This window comes from Anolis sagrei, chromosome 7 (genome assembly GCF_037176765.1).
Source record: "Anolis sagrei isolate rAnoSag1 chromosome 7, rAnoSag1.mat, whole genome shotgun sequence".
NCBI classification, from domain to species: domain Eukaryota; kingdom Metazoa; phylum Chordata; class Lepidosauria; order Squamata; family Dactyloidae; genus Anolis; species Anolis sagrei.
The window spans coordinates 36387378-36410271 of NC_090027.1; the positions used below are offsets into that span (position 1 = coordinate 36387378).

Genomic DNA, 22894 nt, shown 5'->3' on the forward strand with positions numbered 1-22894 from the left:
TATCCAAAGTGCTGAACCCCCCCCCCCCCCCCAAAAAAAAAAGTAATCTCAGTGCCTTGGAAATTATTGGTTTGAGCACCATACTCGGACTCTATGGTGCCATGTACATTGCCATATAAGGCTGCATTATATGGTCAGTACAGACTCATATAATGCAGTTCAACGAAGTAAAACTGCATTATAGGAATACACTGACCCTTATATGAGTCGACACTGATTATTTCAAGAGGCAGGCCAGCCATAACATTATTTCTATTGCTATTTCCTAACTATAATTTTGCAACTGTCATGGACGGTAATGTAAATATCTGACACGCAGGATGTATTTTCATTCACTGGATTAAATTTGGCACAAATACTCAATACACCCAAATTTGAATACTTGTGGGGCTGGGGACTCATTTTGTCATTTGGGAGTTGTAGTCACTGGGATTTATAGTTTGCCTGTAATCAAAGAGCATTCTGAACTTCACCAATGATGGAATTGAATCAAACTTGGCACACTGAACTCCCATGACCAACAGAAAATACTGGAAGGGCTGGGTGGGCATTGATCTTGAGCTTGGGAGCTATAGTTCACCTACACCTAGAGAGCACTGTGCACTCAAACCATGATGGATCTGGACCAAACTTGGCATGAATACTCAATATGCCCAAATGTAAACACTGGGGGAGTTTGGGGAAAATAGAATCATAGAATCATAGAATCATAGAATCAAAGAGTTGGAAGAGACCTCATGGGCCATCCAGTCCAACCCTCTGCCAAGAAGCAGGAATATTGCATTCAAATCACCCCTGACAGATGGCCATTCAGCCTCTGTTTAAAAGCTTCCAAAGAAGGAGCCTCCACCACACTCCGGGGCAGAGAGTTCCACTGCTGAACGGCTCTCACAGTCACAAAGTTCTTCCTCATGTTCAGATGGAATCTCCTCTCTTGTAGTTTGAAGCCATTGTTCCGCGTCCTAGTCTCCAGGGAACCAGAAAACAAGCTTGCTCCCTCCTCCCTGTGGCTTCCTCTCACATATTTATACATGGTTATCATATCCCCTCTCAGCCTTCTCTTCTTCAGGCTAAACATGCCCAGCTCCTTAAGCCGCTCCTCATAGGGCTTGTTCTCCAGACCTTTAGATCATGACATTGTAGTTGCTGGGATTTATTGTTCGCTTACAATCAAAGAGCATTCTGAACCCCACCAACAATAGAATTGGGCCAAACTTCCCACACAGAACCCCCATGACCAACAGTAAATACTGTGTTTTCTGATGGTCTTTGGCACCCCCCCCCCCCAAGGGTTCTGACCCCCAGCAACTTGCAGTGACAGACATGCGCAGCACTTTCTTTTAATTCTTTTAATGAGTTTAGACCCTCATTTCAACCCTTTCCTTTCTTCATTTTTCTTTAGCTCAATTTACATCTGACATTTAAGAAACACCTCTCACTTGGAGTCTCACTTTGTGGTTTTATTTGTGCTTTCTTCTGGATGAGATGTGAGAAATCCTTCAATGTGATCCTTCTCTTGCAAGAGTTTAACATTCAGGCGACACTCAAGGGCACCCTCTCGTGGCAGCTTCCATCATGAGATCCTCATTACTGGTTTATGGCCATTGCTTTTTAAGAACACAGCTCATCCACTATTAAGTTAGTCCTACAATATATTTGCCAAGATTATGGCAACAAGAATGATTGACAACTGGAAAATAGAGGGAGAAAATGTGGAGGCCGTGACAGACTTTGTATTTCTAGGTGCAAAGATGACTGCAGACGCAGACTGTGGCCAGGAAATCAGAAGACGCTTCCTTCTTGGGAGGAGAGCAATGTCCAGTCTCGATAAAATAGTGAAGAGTAGAGACATCAGACTGGCAACAAAGATCCGCCTCGTCAAAGCCATGGTCTTCCCTGTAGCAACCTACGGATGTGAGAGCTGGACCTTAGGGAAGGCTGAGCGAAGGAAGAGAGATGCTTTTGAACTGTGGTGTTGGAGGAAAGTTCTGAGAGTGCCTTGGACTGCGAGAAGATCCAACCAGTCCATCCTCCAGGAAATAAAGCCCGACTACTCACTGGAGGGAAGGAGACTAGAGACAAAGTTGAAGTCCTTTGGCCACACCATGAGGAGACAGCAAAGCCTAGAGAAGACAATTATGCTGGGGAAAATGGAAGGAAAAAGGAAGAGGGGCCGACCAAGGGCAAGATGGATGGATGGCATCCTTGAAGTTACTGGATTGACCTTGAAGGAGCTGGGGGTGGTGACGGCTGACAGGGAGCTCTGGCGTGGGCTGGTCCATGAGGTCACGAAGAGTCGGAGACGACTGAACGAATGAACAACAACACAATATATTTCAATTGTTAATTCTGATCTAGATGGCTGGAACTTATTTATTTATTTATTTTTACTTCATTTATACCTTGCCTTTCTCTACCCCAAACAACAGTAGTTGTTAAGAGTGGCCCAGCATTTCTGTGTTCTCAAATAATATGCTGTGTCCAGGTTGGTTCATCAGGTGCTCTGCTATGGCTGACTTCTCTGGTTGAAGTAGACGGCAGTGCCTTTCGTGTTCTGCTCCCCCTCTATTCTGCTTTGGTTAGACCACACCTGGAATATTGTGTCCAATTCTGGGCACCACAATTGAAGAGAGATATTGACAAGCTGGAATGTGTCCAGAGGAGGGCGACTAAAATAATCAAGGGTCTAGAGAACAAGCCCTATGAGGAGCGGCTTAAGAAGCTGGGCATGTTTAGCCTGAAGAAGAGAAGGCTGAGAGGGGATATGATAGCCATGTATAAATATGTGAGAGGAAGCCACAGGGAGGAGGGAGCAAGCTTGTTTTCTGCTGCCCTGGAGACTAGGACACAATGGAACAATGGCTTCAAACTACAAGAAAGGAGATTCCATCTGAACATGAGGAAGAACTTCCTGACTGTGAGAGCCGTTCAGCAGTGGAACTCTCTGCCCCGGAGTGTGGTGGAGGCTCCTTCTTTGGAAGCTTTTAAACAGAGGCTGGATGGCCATCTGTCAGGGGTGATTTGAATGCAATATTCTTGCTTCTTGGCAGGGGGTTGGATTGGATGGCCCATGAGGTCTCTTCCAACTCTTTGATTCTATGATTCCTTGTTTTGTGTTTGGGCAATGCTGCTGCGTTTGGGGATCCCTATATAACCTTGTAGACTCCTGCAGAGCTGAGAGGATTCCCCTTGTCCTTTGCTGAACGTAGCATTTGTTGGATTTTCTTAGTGGGTCTGTAGATAGTTCAAAGATTCAGCTTCCTCTAAAAAATTATAGGGCTCCGTTTTCTACCTATAATCCTCCTTGCAAGGATTTAGGAACCATCGTTATGGAAGATGAAAGCTGATCCTTGATTAAACACCACTTGTTTTGGATACATACACAGCTGATGCCAAAAACAGGGCACCTGCTTGTTTCTACCTGCAATCTATATCTTAAGTGTTTTGAAAAAGCAGCAGGGCTGTCTTCTCAGGAGATCCCATCTTGCAAAAATCAGTGCCCGAGTTTCCTTTCTTCCCTTCCTAGCTATTTCAGTTCTTCCCAAGTTCATGTGCCTTTCAATTAATCAACAACCTGCCAGGCATATCTATTATTATTATTATTATTATTATTATTATTATTATTATTATTATTATTATTAGAAACACAACAAGATTAGTACACAGCAAACAAGGTCACTCTGCTAGCTGTGTAATGGATCACTTCCCAAGTGTCTAGGACTATATGATGCATTGGCAAATAATGCATTCAGATCCCAGTAAGGTGGCCTTTTGAAGCTGGCAGCTGGTAATTTTGTCAGTGCCAATTGTGTTTAAGTGTAGGCCAAGGTCTTGAGGCACTGCATCCAGTGTGCCAATCACCACTGGGACCACCTTTACTGGCTTGTGCCAGAGTCTTTGCAGTTTGATCTTTAAATCCTCATATCGTGTCAGTTTTTCCAGTTGTTGTTGTTGTTGTTATTTCAAGCCATGGTCAGTTAAATCCATGGATCTAACTGTCAATCCCAAGGGCCAACGGCATGACACTGAATGCATGGTCATATACAGAATGGACATACTTTATGCAATGCACATCCACATGCAATACTCATTGGGGCTGCAAGTACAACTCCACTTCTACAATCCACTTCTTCCGCTGGATTATGGCCATTCTACACTAGACAAACTGCTTCCGTAGGGAATCTTAGGCATGTATGACATATAAATAGGACTCAAGCCAATATTTTAATGTCTAGCTATAAACACATTCTTGCACAACCTGAAACAACCCAGGAATCTGAAAATAGCCTGGCAGGAATCCAGAAACTTCTGTTTTGCCTGCTTGAGTTGCAAAAACAGAGGGGCCATTATGTGCTGGCAGAAGACCGTATATGTCTACTAGGTTGCTCTGAATAGTAAGAGTGAACATTTGGAGAGTTCTTATACCTTTAATGGTCTTAAGACAATGAAGTTTTACCAAGTGATGCTTGTGACCTGACTAGGAACACTTGCTGAAATTTTGGTTTTTGTCATTATTTATTTACTATATTTGTATCCCGCCCTTCTCACCTCGAAGAGGACACAGAGCAGGCTTTCAAATAGGCACAATTCGATGTCACATAACATATATACAATAAAATAACATATATATTAAAACAAAAGAAGTTAAAAACATCTCAATATTAAAACCAGTCATTAAAACCACACAGTCCAAAATCATAATCCGAGGCTGTTCCAGCCGTAATTGCACTATTCCGCAATAACTTATTGCACCAGAAATTATAGTCCAAAAACTTGGTCACATAATCATGTTTTTAATTTCCTTCTGAAGACCAGGAGGGAGGGAGCTGATATAATTTCGCTGGGGAGTTCCACAGGCGAGAGGCCACCATTGTGAAGGCCCTATCTCTTGTCCCCACCATCTGCACCTGCAAAGGAGGTGGGACTGAGAGAGGGCTTTCCCAGGTCTTAACCTCCGAGGTGGATCATAAAGGGAGATACGTACAGACAGGTAAGTTGAACCGAAACCATTTAGGGCAGTGGTTCCCAACCTTTTTTTTGACCAGAGACGACTTCATCAGGGACCGTTTTGACCAAGGACCACTTTGACCAGGAACCACTCTCCAACAAAAGGGATGCGAATCAATTTTTGGTCAACTTTAGATTCGGGTTTTGTTATTTGGGGTGCTAATTCAGAAAATTGCATTGGACAGATCACATCAGCTCTAGTTTCTGATACAGAACATATCCCATCCAGTAGTTGCCATCTTCTTGCCCACAGAAAACCATATTTAATAATCTAGAGCTGATGTGGTAGTAGTACTCTTTCGTGGGTAGTCAGTGTCTCCCCTCCCACATCTCCATTGCCTCGGCACTATAAGGGGGTTTCGCAAGACTAGTCACTCCCGTTGCCACGTGGTTTTGAAGTAACGTGGACTATATTTTCATTCTTGTGGACCACTGGCCTCTCCCCTTCCGACATCCCCATTGCCTTGCACTATAAGAGGGTTTCACAAGACTAGTTGCTCTTGTTGCCATGTGATTTTGAAGCAACGCAGACTATATTTTCATTCTTGTGGACCACTGGTGGTCCATAGACCACAGGCCTCTCCCCTCCTGACATCTCCATTGCCTTGGCACTATAAGAGGGTTTCGCAAGACTAGTCACTCTTGTTGCCATGTGGTTTCGAAGCAATGCAGACTGTGTTTTCATTCTTGCGGACCACTGGTGGTCCATAGACCACAGGCCTCTCCCCTCCCGACATCCCCATTGCCTTGGCACTATAAGAGGGTTTCACGAGACTAGTCGCTCTCGATACCATGTGGTTTCGAAGCAACACAGATTATATTTTCATTCTTGTGGTCCATAGACCACAGGTTGAGAACCACTGATTTAGGGCTTTATAGGTTAAAGCCAGCACTTTGAATTGTTCCCGGTAGAAGACCGGCAGCCAGCAGAACTAACACAACAGAGGAGTTGTGTGTTCCCTGAATGCCATCCCAGTGATAACCATCAAAAGCACAGGAATTATTCCAGTTATCAGTCTGGCAACCTTAAAGGTCACTTGTCAAAGGGCAAGTTCGGAAAGGACCTTCTGAAATCAGAAAGGACCAATACAGTTAAGCAAGCCTTGAAAAGTCTGCATTGTGACTCCATCAGCCTGACATATTATTTGAGTTTCCTGCCAATATAGTGTTCAATTGCCATACCCCACTGAATAACTTTCCCTAAAAATGCTGCACCTTTTAGGGATCATTTCAATCTCTCCAGAAACAACTTCTCCAAAAGTTTCTATTTTATTTTATTTATCAGCAAAAATTTCCCCACATTAGTATGAATGATAGACAAAGAGATCAATCCCTATCCACAAACATTTGGAAATTAAGATTCATTTAACAAAGAAGAGCACACAAAACTATCTTTCTCCATTTCAGAAAGTTTGAATATCTGACTAATCAGTCAAAGCCAAAATGGTCCAGATGCTTAGGACCAAATCCTTTTGGCAAACGTCAACCTTTGGCACAAACAGTAGGACACTGGGCACGTTTCTGAAATTCTTCTGCATGAAGAAAGAGATCCTTCCATCAGGTTCCTCCTGATGTTTGTCCTGTTTGCTCCAAACCAACACAATAGGCATATCTATGGCAAGAATTATATGGTGGCACCAGCAATTCCTTTCATCAACTCCTAGTTCTCTGAGTCAAACACAAACCATGAGTGTGTAGCTTTAGCTCTGAAGAAGAGGAGCTGAAGAAGAATCCAAATATGTAAATCATCTGGATCTGCTGCTGGTGAGCTCCAATTTGTGGTCCCTCAAACTCCCTGATTTATATCTCTGGGGGTTTGGGATGCAGTATTTCCATGCCATGGGAGATAGTAATAGAAAAATTCTCAATTCTGGACATGTTGGATAGAGAAGGACCCCATTAGATCTAGTAAGCTCAGATCCTCCAGCAAGGAAAAGTTACTCATTATTCTGTGTTAAGAGTACGAATGAAGTGAAAAGCTAGCATTCAACATTTGGAAGGTTCTTCTGTTGGGTTTCCCATAAGGACATCAATGATACATGGAGCTATGTAGCAGCCATACATTTTCTGGAAGCTTGTATAAGCAGCTAGGCATGTGCTGTGAAGGTACTTTTGAAGGCTACTTTTCCAGAACAGAAGAGGGAAGATGACGATGTAAAACTGTGGTTCTCAACCTTCTCCAGGTGTTTTGGCCTACAACTTCCAGAAATCCCAACCAGTTTGCCAGCTGTTCGCATTGCTGGGAGTTGAAGGCCAAAACATCTGGGGACCCATAGGTTGAGGACCACTTCTGTAAAGGAAGAATCCATTACAATCCCTTTATCAGTGGGAATGTGACCCATGGCTTCACCTACTCATATCTAATAAGCTTTGTTGTCTCCAGGAATTTGTTAGGTCTCTTCAGGGGATTCTATGATGTGCCAGAAGGTGGGATAGAGGCATGCTGTAGGACCTAGCAAATTCCTAGAGAGAATGGCTGTTTTGGGATTCTATGGGTCCTCCAGGGAAACTTCTGGAAGAAATCACTCAGCTGTTATTCAGTTTCTTGTTTCCATGGTAAGTCCAGGAACATATCTTCCATGGGCCATGCTATATTCTCTGTGTAATTAACATGTACTTTGGGGATGCTGCCCAAGCCAAGGACCTAAAGGAGATCGCAGTAACCATCCCTGACTCTCTCTCTCTCTCTCTCTCTCTCTCTCTCTCTCTCTCTCTCTCTCTCTATATATATATATATATACACATAAACACACAGTGTGTGTGTATGTCTATATGTATATGTGTATGTGTGTGTGTATATAAATTTTTTTCAGAACTTTCTCCAGAATTATTTTGTATGGAATGTCCTGTTGTCTACTTTTGCAGACAACGGAAGAATAATAATACAATTCCAGGTGCAACAGAACCCAATTTGGCTCTACACTGCAGAATGAATGCAGTTCGACACCACTTCAAATGCCATGGCTCAATGGAATCCTGGGATTTGTAGTTTGGTGAGGCACAAGCACTACATGGTAGAGTAGGCTGAAATCCTCATAAAACTACAACTCCCATGACTCCAAAGCACCGAATGGGGTCAATCTGAATTAATTCTACCACTTATAGATGAACTCATACCTACCTTCTAGTTTATTTGTGTGTGTTTTTTAAAAAAACACACACAACTTCCTAAGACAAGAACACACTCTTCCGTCTCATTGACTGCAGTTAATTTTGTAAGAGCACATAACATTAATAGCAGTTACGCTTTCATCTCTTGGAAACACTTTTTAAAGACAGCTTCCGCAGCCAACTTGCGTGAACAGCCTTCAGAAGACATAATTATCAAACAGAAACTCTTTTTTGTATTGCCTCCCAGAACTCGACGAAATGCATTTGTCTTTATCAAAGCCGGAAGAGTGCTGCAGAGTGGATGTTTGGCTGTTTCAATTAAGTTTTTCAGTGTTTCTAGACTTCAAAGTGACACAAGCGGAAGGGAGACAAAGCGAAAAGCTTGAGAAAATCTGTTGGGATGTTCCTATGAAAGCCCTACTGAAATAAATGTGCTGATAAATTTATCTGAGCAAATAGGGCAGCTACTGGCAGTGTGTAAAGCAGTGGTGCCAACTCTACAAAGCAGTGGTTCCCAACCTTTTTTGACCAGGGACCATTCTCCAACATTATTACCAAAAGGGTTACGACTCAGTTTTTGGTCAACTTTAGATTTGGTTTGGTTATTTGGTGTGCTGATTCAGAAAATTGCATTGGATAGACCACATCAGCTCTAGTTTCTGATACAGACCATATGCCTTCCAGTAGTTACCATCTGCTTGCCCATAATAACCATATTTAATAATCTAGAGCTGATGTGGTAGTAGTAATCTTTTGTGAGTAGTCAACCTCTCCCTTCTTGACATCCCTGTTGCCTCGGCACTATAAGAGGGTTTTGTGAGACGAGTCATGTTGGAGATGTTTGCAAGTATGTATGTATGTATGTTTGAAATGCAGCAGCTTTTGCCGAGTGTATTCCTGTGTGGAAAGAGTTATCTGAACCATGGAGGGAACGGCATTCCTAGAGGTCATAAATCAAGTGTATAGAGCAAATGGACGCAGCGTTGTGCGTCGTGCATCATACGCCACTCTGGAATGCAAGAGGTGTGGACTAGTACTGATAACAGACTGTTCGTGTGGTCACAATGTTACTATCGGTTGGGAAGGAAGCAAGTTTACGATGTGCTGAGTATTAAGTAGCTTCTAATGTATATAACTGTAAAATAAAGTAGTTTATAGCCAAAAGTGGCTGTGATCAATCTGTTTCCTGCCTTGCTGTGCGGCCGATGCCACTGACAAGTCACTCTCATTACTGCATGGTTTCGAGGCAACAGTATAGTAATGGTGAGGCCATGGACCATATTTTCGTTCTTGCAGATCACTGGTGGTCCACAGGCTACAGGTTGGGAACCACTGCTACAAAGAGACCCTCACTTATGTTTTTCTTAACTCAAATCAACAACAACTCCTCAAACAGAGCTCAAAAGTGTTATTTTGTGGAGTACTACCCACAGAAAACTGGCTGTTTTGCATTGCAAAACTCTCTTATAATCCTTGGTTAGTCTGCCTTGGTTGAAATAAACAAATGTCGAAAGGCAACACCAGAACTTCCAGCAAGATCCCAAACATATTATGGAAGCATCTATGTTTCCTATACTTTTCTTCCGTATTTCCACTCTCGAGCAAGGGGTATTTAAAATACCCAACAAGTGTGCATTCTAACACACTGGTGGCATAATAGTCACCCAACAATTAAAAATACATACAATATCAGTCTGGAGATACTGTGCCCTGCATAAAACCATTATTCCTTAATAGAACTATGCATTCGGAAAACGGGCAACCCATCCAATAAAGGCAACAAGCTGTGCTTCAGTTGATCCATAATATACGAATTGAGGAATCACAACACTTGGCTTCAGTTCTATCATCCGACCTTCCTCTCTGTATAGTCCACAACAGTAACTTTAGCCAGAATTATGAGTGAACTACTGTTAAGCATGGAGTCTCAGCAGTGGCATTATACAGTGGATCGGGACATTAGCATTACGCAATTTCATTCCAATGGTAAGGCGACGACGTCAAGTTTCACTTCCAATGTATCAAGCAAGAAACACTGTTGAAATTAACACACCACCCAAGATATAGTCATTCTCAAAAGCGAAGTCAGCTGCTTCTGTTTCTCCAAGCATGGTCCTCAATTGAGATTATCTTCGTTTCATCATCAGGTGATGCTCTAAGGAGAGGGGAATGCTATTCATATGCCATTCTGCCTTCGAAGAGGAGGCTATTTATCTTTACTCGTGTCCCCTGCAATCTTCTCCTCCCTCAAATGATTTGACTCGCTCTCTTTCAACTTTTTCAAGACATCGAGGGGTCCTTTCCCCTCAAAGGCAGAAGGGTTTTTGTACGAGCCTCCAATCCGGTCCCAGAGCGTAAAATACTGGCCGTAGTTGTAATCAAAATACAAGTGGTGGTCGGTGTGGTGGGCTGAGCCGTTGATCACCTCCTTCAGTGAGGAAGGGACGCGATAGTTGCCATCGTGGATGGAGATGGTCCAAATGTTGACAAAGATGTAGAGGCCCAAGTAGGTCACTTTGTGCAGAGGGAAGAAGAAGGGGTAGATGTGGTACGGGGTGCTCTGGAGGAAGCCATCGACAGGGTGGAAAGCGTGGCTGGCGAAGGGAGTTGGTACCTTCCAAGCGTGATGAGGTTTGTGGAAATGCTATGGGGAAAGAAAAGAGGTTAAGGAAGGGCTGTGAAGCCCAGTTTCATTAGGGGTCACAGCAGCCTTATGGTTGCTTTCCAAGGGCCACTGAATCCATGAATACCATATACACTCGAGTATAAGCCAAGTTTTTCAGCAATTTTTTAGGCTGAAAAAGCTCCCTCTGCTAATACTCGACTCAAAGTTATTTATTATTTTACTCTGTTGTTGTTGTTGTTATTATTGCATTTATTTTATTATTATTTTATTATTTATTATTTTACTCTATTTATTATTATTATTATATTTATTATTTTGCTCTATTATTTTATTACATTAATTATTTTAATTGATTATTATTGTTATCACATTTATTATTTTACTCTATAATTGTTATTATTACATTTCCATTCCATACGCTATTTTTATTATTACACTAGCTGTCCCCTGCCATGTGTTGCTGTGGCCCAGTCTGTGTATATGTGTTTTGTGTGTGTATATTTGTGTATATATGTGTGTTTGTGTATATATATGTGGTTTGGCGCATACGTTGCATTTTTTAAATTTTTGCTTTTTAAGTCTCTTCTGTTGTGTTTTTCAGTGTTTTTATGAGTGATGGTCTCTTGTTGGCCTGATACATGTATTGTGTCCAAATTTGGTGTCAATTCGTCCAGTGGTTTTTGAGTTATGTTAACCCCACAAATGAACACTACATTTTTATTTTTATAGATTTATTATTTTACTCTATTATTGTTGTTGTTATTGTATTTACATTATTTTACTCTATTGATCCTTATTATTACATTTGTTATTTTACTTTATTATTATTGTTATTATTACATTTATTATTTTACACTATTGATTATTATTATTGGAAGGATACACAACTACATTTACATTGAAAGTTAGAATAATGGTTTAATCAGAGTTGGACAGTCTTATCTTAAATTACAGTTTTATGTAAATATTCAAAAATAGTTAACCTACCGATGCCTCAATTAATGCCATTTTATTGGTATCTATTTATATTTTGAAATTTACCAGTAGCTGCTGCATTTCCCACCCTCGGCTTATACTCAGCGCAATATATTTTCCTAGTTTTCTGTGGCGAAATTAGGTGCCTCAGCTTATATATTGGGGTTGGCTTATACTAAAGCATATACAGTATATATTTGTTTTAAACAGTGGTTGGGGCTCTTTAGTTTTTACCCAACTGGAGTCCCCGGGGAGTATTGAATGACAATACCCATCACTTTTTGATTATCCACCGTGTGGACTGAGGTGATGGGAATTGCAACCCAACAGCACTTGTAGCTCTGAGGCTGGGGAAAGGTTAAAGTCAGGCATCATATCCATAAGCTATAATTATTATGTTTCTTTATATCCTGCTTTTTCTCTCCATACGGAGACTCAAAGCAGCTCACAACTAAAAGCATTGCAATACAACTTCAAATATACAAATATACAAGTATTAAAATATTATTTAACATCATTAAAAGCATATAAAATGACAGCAGCCACTGATGATTTTTAAAACCTCAATCTTTAAAAACCTACCTGAATGAAAAGCTTTGCATTTAGTTACTCTCCTGACTAAATGGAATAAGCTGTAGTCTTCCAGAGGTTCCTATATCACAACTCCCATCTGCTCTAGTCATGTTGTCGAACAATGTGGAATATAGGAGTTGTAGTCCAGCATCTGAAGGGCCACCAAAAATGAATGGGCAGATTTGGTCCATGGGCCTTGAGTTTGGTATATGCAGCTTTAGATTTATTCTAGGTTCAATGCAGTAATGGAGAACTGGTTCTTACTTTACTCCTTTAACTAAAAGGCTTCTAGTTAGTGATGTAGAACAAACCCAAGACGTTTCTTAACTCACAAGTTAGATGTACAGCATAAAGCTAGCTATGTAAATATAGACATAAAAATCAGAATCATAGTGACAAATTTCCACCAAATTCTTCACTTCTTAGAGGCTAAGTATCCCTTATCTCGAATTCCCAAATATTCCAAAATACAACAGTTCTGGCCCCAAGTATTTCATATAAGGGATACTCAGTTTTTGCATAGGTAAAGGTAAAGGTTTTCCCTTGACATTGAGTCCAGTCATGCCTGACTTTGGAGGGGTGGTGCTCATCTCCATTTCTAAGCCGAAGAGCCGGCGTTGTCCGTAGACACCTCCATAGTCATGTGGCCAGCATGACTGCATGCAGCGCCATTACCTTCCTGCCAGAGCGGTACCTATTGATCTACTCACATTTGCATGTTTTCGAAGTGCTAGGTTGGCAGAAGCTGGGGCTGACAGCAGGAGCTCACTCCGCTCCCCAAACCTGCAACCGTTCAGTCAGCATACCTTATAGAATACCTCCTAATGCATACCTTATAGAAAAATTTGTGATGGAGGAACCGATGAATCCAATAAATGCACATATCGGTGAAGAAGAGAAAGGACAGCATGCTGGAGATAACACCGAACCAACCTAAGGAAACAGGAAAGGAAACCATTTATAATGTGAGCAGATTTACAAGGCAACAGGTTGTTATTCAATCGAAAGGAGGACCAAGCCATATACCAGCAATTTCCTTACCATATGGAGAGTCTTCAATGTTATCGTAGAGTTTGCTGTAGCCTCTAACTTCAGCGAAGAAGATGGCAACAGTGGGGATGCTGATCCACGGCAAGGATTTAAGCGTGTGCTTTATCTCCCGCTGCACCTGGTTCTGGACACAAAGGCAGACACTTCATTATGCAGCAAATACACGTGTTCAAAGTGGGTATTATCTCAGTTGTCTTCCGACTACACTGCCAGCACGAGACGTAATATTATCCCAACACAGAAATGAGATACGGTGCTTAAGATAAGGGCTACATCATGACACCTCTTCAGTCCGTAGCTCTGTTTTGCTTAGTACACGATCCTATCTTGAAAGTGTTTTTTTTTTAATGCAGGCAGTCCCCAAGATAGGTTCTGTAGGTCTGTTCTGAAGTTGAATGTGTATGGTAGTCAGAACAGGTACATTTTTATGTGTATATATGTGTGTGTGTACGTGCATAAGATTTCATCTTACTTTCTGTCCCTGCAAGAATTGGGTTTTGGAAAATGTGGCTTGTTGTGAGAACAAGGATTGGAGATGAAGCTTCAGTGGAAACACCTTTCCCCATGATAATAACTCTTCTGGGAGTGAATTTCCCTTCCAAGGTGCAGACCCAAAATTAATAAGAACATCAGCCCTAGCCTTGTCTTACTCAACTGCCGAGTATGCCTGCCCTGTTTGGCATAGGTCTGCCCATGCAAAGTAAGTGAACATAGCACTGAATGAAACATGAATAATCACAGGATGTCTCAAACCTACATCTGTTGATAAACTCTACAAGCTAGTTGGCATTGTCCCTCCTGATGTGCGATGGGAAGTTGCTGGTAAATGTGAGAGAAATAAAGTGGAACACTGTGAAAGTCACCCACTACATGGCTACCAGCCTCCTCCCAGTAGACTCAAAGCAACAAAAAGCTTTATGAGAACTACCACTCCTCTTGCCGTCCCCCCAGCAACAGCAAGGGTATCTCTCTGGGCAGCTAGACCAGAAAACCCCAACTGGATGGCCCTCCACATGAGAGGGTCTTCCTCCAGGGGCAAACCAAGAATGGGCAACTTGGAAGTCCCTGAACAGACTCAGAAGTGGAGTGGGCGGATCAAAAGACAGCCTGGCAAAATGGCACTGCCTAAAAGAATCCCACACCTTGTGTGACTGTGGAGCAGAACAGATAACTCCGTATGTGTATGGTTGTCCGTTATGTCCTGCCTCATGTACAGAAGAAGAATTGTTCGAGGTTACAACAATGCCATTGCTGTTGCCCATTTTTGTTCAAAAGACATTTAGCCGCCTGCACACCTTCTATTTTTTATCAGTTTTATACTAATTTATGCGATGCTTTTGATACGAAATAAAAAAAATCATCATCTTAACTCACAAAGTTACCAGAAATTCATGAAAAAGAATTTTCTTAACTAGGGCAGTAGCTCCTAAAATTGGGACCAACTCCCAGCAATTTTAGGAGCTGAAGTCCCAGGGCAGTTCCACACAGCCCTTTAACCCAGGAGCAATCGGGTTTTTAAAAAAGCGATTGCACCTGGGTTGAAGTCTGCACATGCCCCAGAAAGTGCATGCTTTTCTAGGGGGTGGGGTTGTCCAGATGCCCTGCCGGGTTTTCCGGTAGGCCCCTGGGTCACAACCTCCCCCCTCCCCAGAAAAGTGTCTTAAAAAAGAAAATAACTTACCTGGCCACCATTTCCCTGCTACTGGAGCACTTCTGGCATATAGAAATGACGCGCCAGGAGAAAAGGGGGGGGGGGGGCAGAGGAGCAATTTTCCTCCCCTCCTTTCTCCTGGCACGCCATTTATAGGCACCAGGAGAGCAGCAGGAAAATGCCGGCCAGGTAAGTTATTTTCTTTTTTAATGCTTTTCAGCAGGGTTTTGGAAGGGGGTGGGGGCTGTTTTGGGTTTCTTGGACTCCAGAAGCTCAAGAAACCTGAGACAGCTGGAAGGACATAATCCTGGTCTTTCCAGCTGACAAATTGATTTGGCACAAAGCAGGATTTCCTGAGGGACCGAAGTTTGTCCATCCCTGAGCTACACTGTAGAACAGATGCAATGTGATGCCGCTTTAAAAGCCATGGCTCAAGGATATGGATTCATGGGAGTTGTACTTTTCCAAGGTCTTTAGCCTTCTCTGCAAAAGGGAATCTCTGCTTTGTGCCAAATGCATTCGCTTTTACATAGGGCATTGTTTGGACGTCCCACATGAAAACGCGGGAGCTCCCACTTTTAAGGGGCTGTCTGGATGTGCCCTCAAACATCCAAAGGACTAAGGTTTGGGAATCACTAAACTAGAGAGATCAATGTTTCACAGTTAAAGTCGATATGTTTGCAGTTCAAAAGTTCCATCCCTGATAGTCCCATGTTAATAAGAGTTCGAAGGTGAAGTTTGTGTGCAAATAATAAAAAGGCCCCAAGTTCAGTCCTCAGACATCACTAAGAACCAAAGTTCCTGCTTGCATGCAACCTAGAATTATAAAGTTGGAAGAGACCTCATGGGCCATCCAACCCCATTCTGCCAAGAAGGAGGAAAATCACATTCAAAGCACCCCCAACAGATGGTCATCCAGCCTCTGTTTAAAAGCCTCCAAAGAAGGAGCCTCCACCACACTCCGGGGCAGAGAGTTCCACTGCTGAACAGCTCCCACAGTCAGAAAGTTCTTCCTAATGTTCAGGTGGAATCTCCTTTCCTGTAGTTTGAAGACATTGCTCCTCGTCCTAGTCTCCAGGGCAGCAAAAAACAACCCTGCTTCCCTCTCTATGACTTCCCCTCACATATTTATACATGGCCCTCATCATGCCTCCTCTCAGCCTTCTCTTCTGCAGGCTAAACATGCCCAGCTCTTTAAGCCGCTGCTCATAAGGCTTGTTCTCCAGACTCTTGATCATTTTAGTTGCCCTCCTCTGGACACATTCCAGCTTGTCAATATTTCTCTTCAATTGTGGTGCCCAGAACTGGACACAGTTTTCCAGGTATGGTCTAACGAATGCAGAATAAAGGGGGAGCATGACTTCCCTGGATCTAGGCACTATCCTTCTATTGATGAAGGCCAAAATCAAATTGGCTTTTTTTTTAGCTGCAGACCTGAATGAATTTCAAATTGTGACATTTCAAAGCTTTAAAAGTTCTCAGACACAACAGCATTAGGAAGACTCTTCCCTGAGGCCAATACTAAGCTAAATTGACTTATGGTTTGATTTTATATGGGACCCTTTTGTATGCACATTTTCTAATAATCCAATCCATCCATCACCTGGTTTTATTTTCTAAATCAAGCAGTTCCCATATCTGAGATTCAGCAATAACACCTTTATTATCAGGAGACATTTCCCTGATAAAGTTCCACCAAGACTTCAACAACAACAACAACAACAAACATCTTATTTGTTACCTAACTCTCCTAATGGCTCAAAGCAGAGAACAACAAAGTCAAAACATATCAACATAAAATACAAACAATACATATATCAAGCCAATAGCTTCTGCTCCTCTATCAGTGGTCTGAAATTTGGACTGTGATTCTAGGGCAGTGGATCTCAACGCATGGGTCCCCAGGTGTTTTGGCCTACAACTCCCAGAAATCCCAGCCAGTTTACCAGCTGTTAGGATTTCTGGTTGTTGAAGGCCAAAACATCTGGGGACCCACAGTTTGAGAACCACTGCTCTAGGAGCACAGGGCTTGAATCCCCACTTCTCCATGCTAATCTGTGGGTGGCCTTCAGCAAGTCACACTCTTTCAGCTTCAGAGTCAGGCACAGGAAATAAGTAATAATTATAATTATAATATAACATAATAAATATAATAAAAAGACTCTGCAAGGAAGCAGATGAAACAATCAATCCCATCCTCAGCTGCTGCAAGAAGATCGCGCAGTAAGACTCCAAGCAGAGGCATAACATTGTTGCTCAGATGATTTATTGGAACTTGTGCCACAAAGACCATCTGCCTGCAACAAAGAACTGGTGGGATCACAAGCCGGAAAAAGTTACAGAGAATGAACACGCCAAACTCCTCTGGGACTTCCAAATTCAGACAGACAAGAGTTTTGGAGCACAATAAATAATAATAATAATAAATTAATTGTCAAGCTACTCTGGGATTTCCGGATTCAGACAGACAGAGTTTTGGAGCACAATACTCCTGACCTCACAATCGTGTTAAAAAACAAAGTATAGATTGTCGATGTTGCAATCCCAGGTGACAGCAGGATTGCAGAGAAACAACTGGAAAAGGTAACACGATATGAGAATTTAAAGATCGAACTGCAAAGACTCTGCCACAAGCCAGTCAAGGTGGTCCCAGTGGTGATCGGCACACTGGGTGCAGTGTCTAAAGACCTTGGCTGCACTTCAACACAATCGGCGCTACAAAATTACCATCTGCCAGCTGCAGAAGGCCACCTTACTGGGATCTGCACGCATTATTCGCTGATACGTTACTCAGTCCTAGACACTTCGGAAGTGTCCGATGTGTGATCCAATTCAACAGCCAGCAGAGTGTCTGCTGTGGACTCATCTTGTTGTGTTTCTAATAATAATAATAATAATAATCTTTATTTATACCCAGCCACTATCTCCCCAATGGGGACTCAGGACGGCTTACATGAGGCTGAGCCCAACAATGCAGTACAATAAAATAAATACGGAATGACACAAAATAACGTCACAATAAAATAATAAAACAGTGCAAAATAACAAAGTGAAAAATTAAACACAAAGGGAAAGTCCAACGTACAGCACAGTGCAGACAGGCCTTCAGAAAGGTAGGGAGAAGTGCAATGTGAGGACAACAATATGGGAGAAACAATATGACAGAAGTAAATGGACACTCTCCAAAGGCACATTGGAAGAGTCAAGTTTTCAAATTTTTCTTGAAAGTCTCTTCTGAACAAACCTCACCAGGAAAACTGCCAAGGGTTCACCTTAGGGTGGCCATAAGTAAGAAATAATTGAAAGGCAAACAATAAAAATAATCTCCTTGAGTTTCAAGATACCAGAAGACCAGAATTAATCAGTGTTGCATTTCATTTCTCCCCAATATGAGCTTAAACTGAGTGGAGAAATCAAAGAGAGATCGCTCTCATGCGCAACCCAGCTTACCTCCAGGAACTGTGGGTGTTTCTTGAGCTCATGATCAAATATGAAATAGTAGCTCAGGCTGCCAAAGAGCAGATAAATGACCAATGCCCCGAGGTTTGTGATGACAAAGAGGCTGAGAAGCTGTCGAAAGGGGTCATCTTCTGTCCACGTTGTAGGGAAAACGTACGGCGTCAAAACCAAGCTGTCAGCCCAGGACAGGACGAGGTCCATCGCTGCACCTACAAGATGTCAAGGAAGGAAGGAAGGAGACATGATCGATCAATCCACAAAGCAGGCACAAGAATACATACATACATATACATACATACATACATACATATGTGTGTGTGTATGTGTGTGTGTGTGTGTGAGAGAGAGAGAGAATAATATCTATCTATCTATCTATCTATCTATCTATCTATCTATCTATGGCTGAATGGCTCTTTGTCAGGAGGGCTTTATGTTTTCTTGCCCTAATAATAATAATAATAATCTTTATTTATACCCCCCTACCATCTCCCCAACGGGGACTGGGGGCGGCTTACATGAAGGGAGTTGTACTGGATGGCCCTAAGACAGCCCTTCTCAACCTGGGGGTCAGGACCCCTGGGGGGGTCACGAGGGGGGTGCCAGAAGGATCGTCAAAGACCACCAGAAAGGACAGTATTTTCTGTTGGGTTCTGTGTGGAAAGTTTGGCCCAATTCTATCGTTGGTGGGGTTCAGGTGAACTATAAATCCCAGTAACTACAATTCCAAAATGTCAAGGTCTATTTCCTCCAAACTCCACCTTTGTTCATATTTGGGCATATTGAGTATTCGTGCCAAGTTTGGTCCAGATCCATCATTGTTTGAGTCCTCAGTGCTCTCTGGGTGTAGATGAACTACAACTCCCAAACTCAAGATCAATGCCCAACAAACCCTTCTAGTGTTTTTTGTTGGTCGTGGGAGTCTTGTGTGCCAAGTTTGGTTCAATTCCATCATTGGTGGAGTTCAGAATGCTCTTTGATTGTAGGTGAACTATAAATCCCAGCAACTACAACTCCCAAATGTCAAGGTCTATTTCCCCCAAAATAAATTTTTGAGTGATGGTCACTACTTGGGTTAGTAGGTGTCTTGTGGCCCAATTTGGTATCAATTAGTCCAGTGGTTTTTGAGTTATGATGTCACTCAAAACGAGCAGAGCATTTATCTATAGCTAGTCTATATAAATAAAAATGTAATGTTCATTTGTGGGATTAACAGAACTCAAAAACCACTGGACTAATTGATACCAAATTTGGACACAAGGCACCTAACAGCCCAATGTATGTCCTTCACTCAAAAAAATGATTTTGTCATTTGGGAGTTGTAGTTGCTGGGATTTATAGTTCACCTACAATCAAAGAACATTCTGAATCCCGCCAACGATGGAATTGAACCAAACTTGGCACACAGAACTCCCATGACCAACAGAAAATACTGGAAGGATTTGGTGGGCAGTCCTTTGGTTTTGGAGTTGTAGTTCACGTACATTCAGAGAGCACTGCGGACTCAAACAATGATGGATCTGGACCAAACTCTACACGAAGACTCAATATGCCCAAATGTAAACACTGGTGGAGTTTGGGGAAAATAGTATCTTGACATTTGGGAGTTGTAGTTGCTGGGATTTATAGTTCACCTACAATCTAAGAGCATTCTGAACCCCACCAACCACAGAATTGGGCCAAACCTCCCACACAAAACCCCCATGTGGGCCACAGCAACGTGTGGCAGGGGACAGCTAGTATTTATATAAATAAAAATGTAATGTTCGTTTGTGGGTTTAACAAAACTCAAAAATCACTGGATGAATTGACACCAAATTTGGACACAATACACCTAACAGTCCAACAAGTGTCCATCATCCCTAAAAACACACACACACACAAAACCCCAGACTTAAACCACCTCAAAATACACCATATATACATATATAAATACATTCATATACTCATGCACACATTCATGCACACCTGTATATATATATGCACAAACACACACAATTATACACATATACACTCACATATATATTCATACACACATATATACATATACACATGCACACACAAATATACATATACACAGACACACACATATACATATACATATACACATACATACACACAAATATTCATATAGGGAAGCACACACATATACACAATATGCATGTACACATATAAACACACAAATATTCATTTAGAGAAACACACACATATACAAAATATGCATGTACACATATAAACACACAAATATTCATATAGACAAGCACACACATATACACAATATGCATGTACACATATACACACACAAATATTCATATAGACAAGCACACACATATACACAATATGCATGTACACATATACACACACAAATATTCATATAGACAAGCACACACATATACAAAATATGCATGTACACATATAAACACACAAATATTCATATAGACAAGCACACACACATACACAATATGCATGTACACATATAAACACACAAATATTCATATAAACAAGCACACACATATACACAATATGCATGTACACATACGAACACACAAATATTCATATAGACAAGAACACACATATACACAATATGCATGTACACATATACACACACAAATATTCATATAGACAAGCACACACATATACACAATATGCATGTACACATATAAACACACAAATATTCATATAGAGAAGCACACACACATACACAATATGCATGTACACATATAAACACACAAATACATATATATATATATATACACACACACACACATATACACACACACATATATATACACAAATATATATACACATAAAATAAATATACACAGACTGGGACACAGCAAAGTGTGGCAGGGGACGGCTAGTATATAGATAAAATAATATAATGGGTATTGTAGTAACTGTTTATTAATTGTGTAGTGTGTTAGGTTGTTACTGTTTCTATACTGTAGCACTGAATTTTTGCTGTTCGTATTTGTTGTGAACCGCTGTGAGTTGCCTTCGGGCTGAGAACAGCGGTATATAAGTAAGGTAAATAAATAAATAAATACATATACACATAAATACACAGAAATATTCATATAGACAGGCACACACATATACACAATATGCATGTACACGTATAAACACACAAATACATATATATACACACACATATATACACAAAATATATACACACAGACTGGGCCACAGCAACGTGTGGCAGGGGACGGCTAGTATATAGTTAAAATAATATAATATTAAATACTATTACATATTAAAATTATATTATTATTATTATTATTATTATACTATTGTTGTATTATTTATTATTATTATATGAATATAATTATTTTTTTTAAATGTCTTTGCCCCCCTCCTTCTACCCTGATGGGTAATAAACAGCCTCCTTACCTGGGCACAGGTGTGTCACCCTCCTGACCCAAAAACAAGGCAGGTACTCAGCCTTTGACGCAGGTAACTAGGGCGAGGGGGCGTGGCTCTGGCAAGCGCCCCGCCCACAACGGCCTCGACCAATGGCTGGGCAGGAACAAAGGAGGGGGGAGGAGTGCGAGCGAGCGTGCGAGTCGCGCGACGCTGGCCTGTTGCGTGACGACAGAGGCGCGAGGCTGGAAGCGCGCGACCGGATTGGACAGAGAGCCTTTCAAGGGAAGGGAAGGGGCGGGGCGAGGGGGAAAAAAAGGAGAAGAAGCAGTCAGAATGTGGGCGGGTCTAAGAAGGGGAAAGGGGCGTGGCTAGGAAATATTGCGTCACCATACTGTAAACTCACTTCAGGAAATTAAGACTTCATTTCCCAGAATTCTTCACTGTTGGTCTTGCTGACTGAGGCTTCTGGGAGTTGAAGTCCTGAACTAACTAGAGTGTATGGGTGACAGAACCACTTTGAGGAGGAAGGTACAATAAAGGAGGGAAGGAGGAAAGGAAAAGAAAAATGAAGGAAGGAAGGAAGAAAAGGAATGAAATAAGGAAGGAGAAAGGCAGAATGGAAGGAAGATACAAGGAAGGAGCAAAGAAAGGCAAGGAAGGAAGGAATAATGGAAAAGAAAGTAAAGCCAGAAGGAGAAAAGTAGAAAAGAAGGAAATAAATGATATAAAGGAAAGAAAGAAAGAAGAAAGGCAGAATGGAAGGAACAATAAAGAAGGGAAAAGAAGGAGAATATATATATATATATATATATACACTAGATATCATACTATACTATAATATGTAGTATAGTATATAATATACTGTATATACTAGGCATTATACTATAAAATTATAAGACTTTGTGTCTTATAATGTTATAGTACAATATATAGTATATAATATATAGTATACACTATAGGGAACTCCCAATGGCGCAGTGGGTTAAACCACGGAACTGCTGAACTTGCGAACCAAAAGGTTGGCAGTTCAAATCCTGGGAGTGGGGTGAGCTCCCGCTGTCAGCCCCAGCTTCTGCTAACCT

At 41.6% G+C, this 22894-nt stretch overlaps 1 protein-coding gene across 1 annotated transcript; it reads right to left on the reverse strand.

Annotated features, from left to right (window-relative positions):
• Window positions 1–6265: 6265 nt before the first annotated feature.
• Window positions 6266–21947, reverse strand: SC5D (sterol-C5-desaturase). The gene is made up of 5 exons (XM_060787135.2): window positions 21840–21947; window positions 18444–18661; window positions 13334–13466; window positions 13125–13225; window positions 6266–10762 (listed from the first exon to the last, which is right to left on the reverse strand). The coding sequence occupies exons 2-5, from the start codon at window positions 18651–18653 to the stop codon at window positions 10325–10327; spliced, it is 882 nt and encodes a 293-aa protein (XP_060643118.2). The 5' UTR covers window positions 18654–18661; window positions 21840–21947; the 3' UTR covers window positions 6266–10324.
• Window positions 21948–22894: the final 947 nt, after the last annotated feature.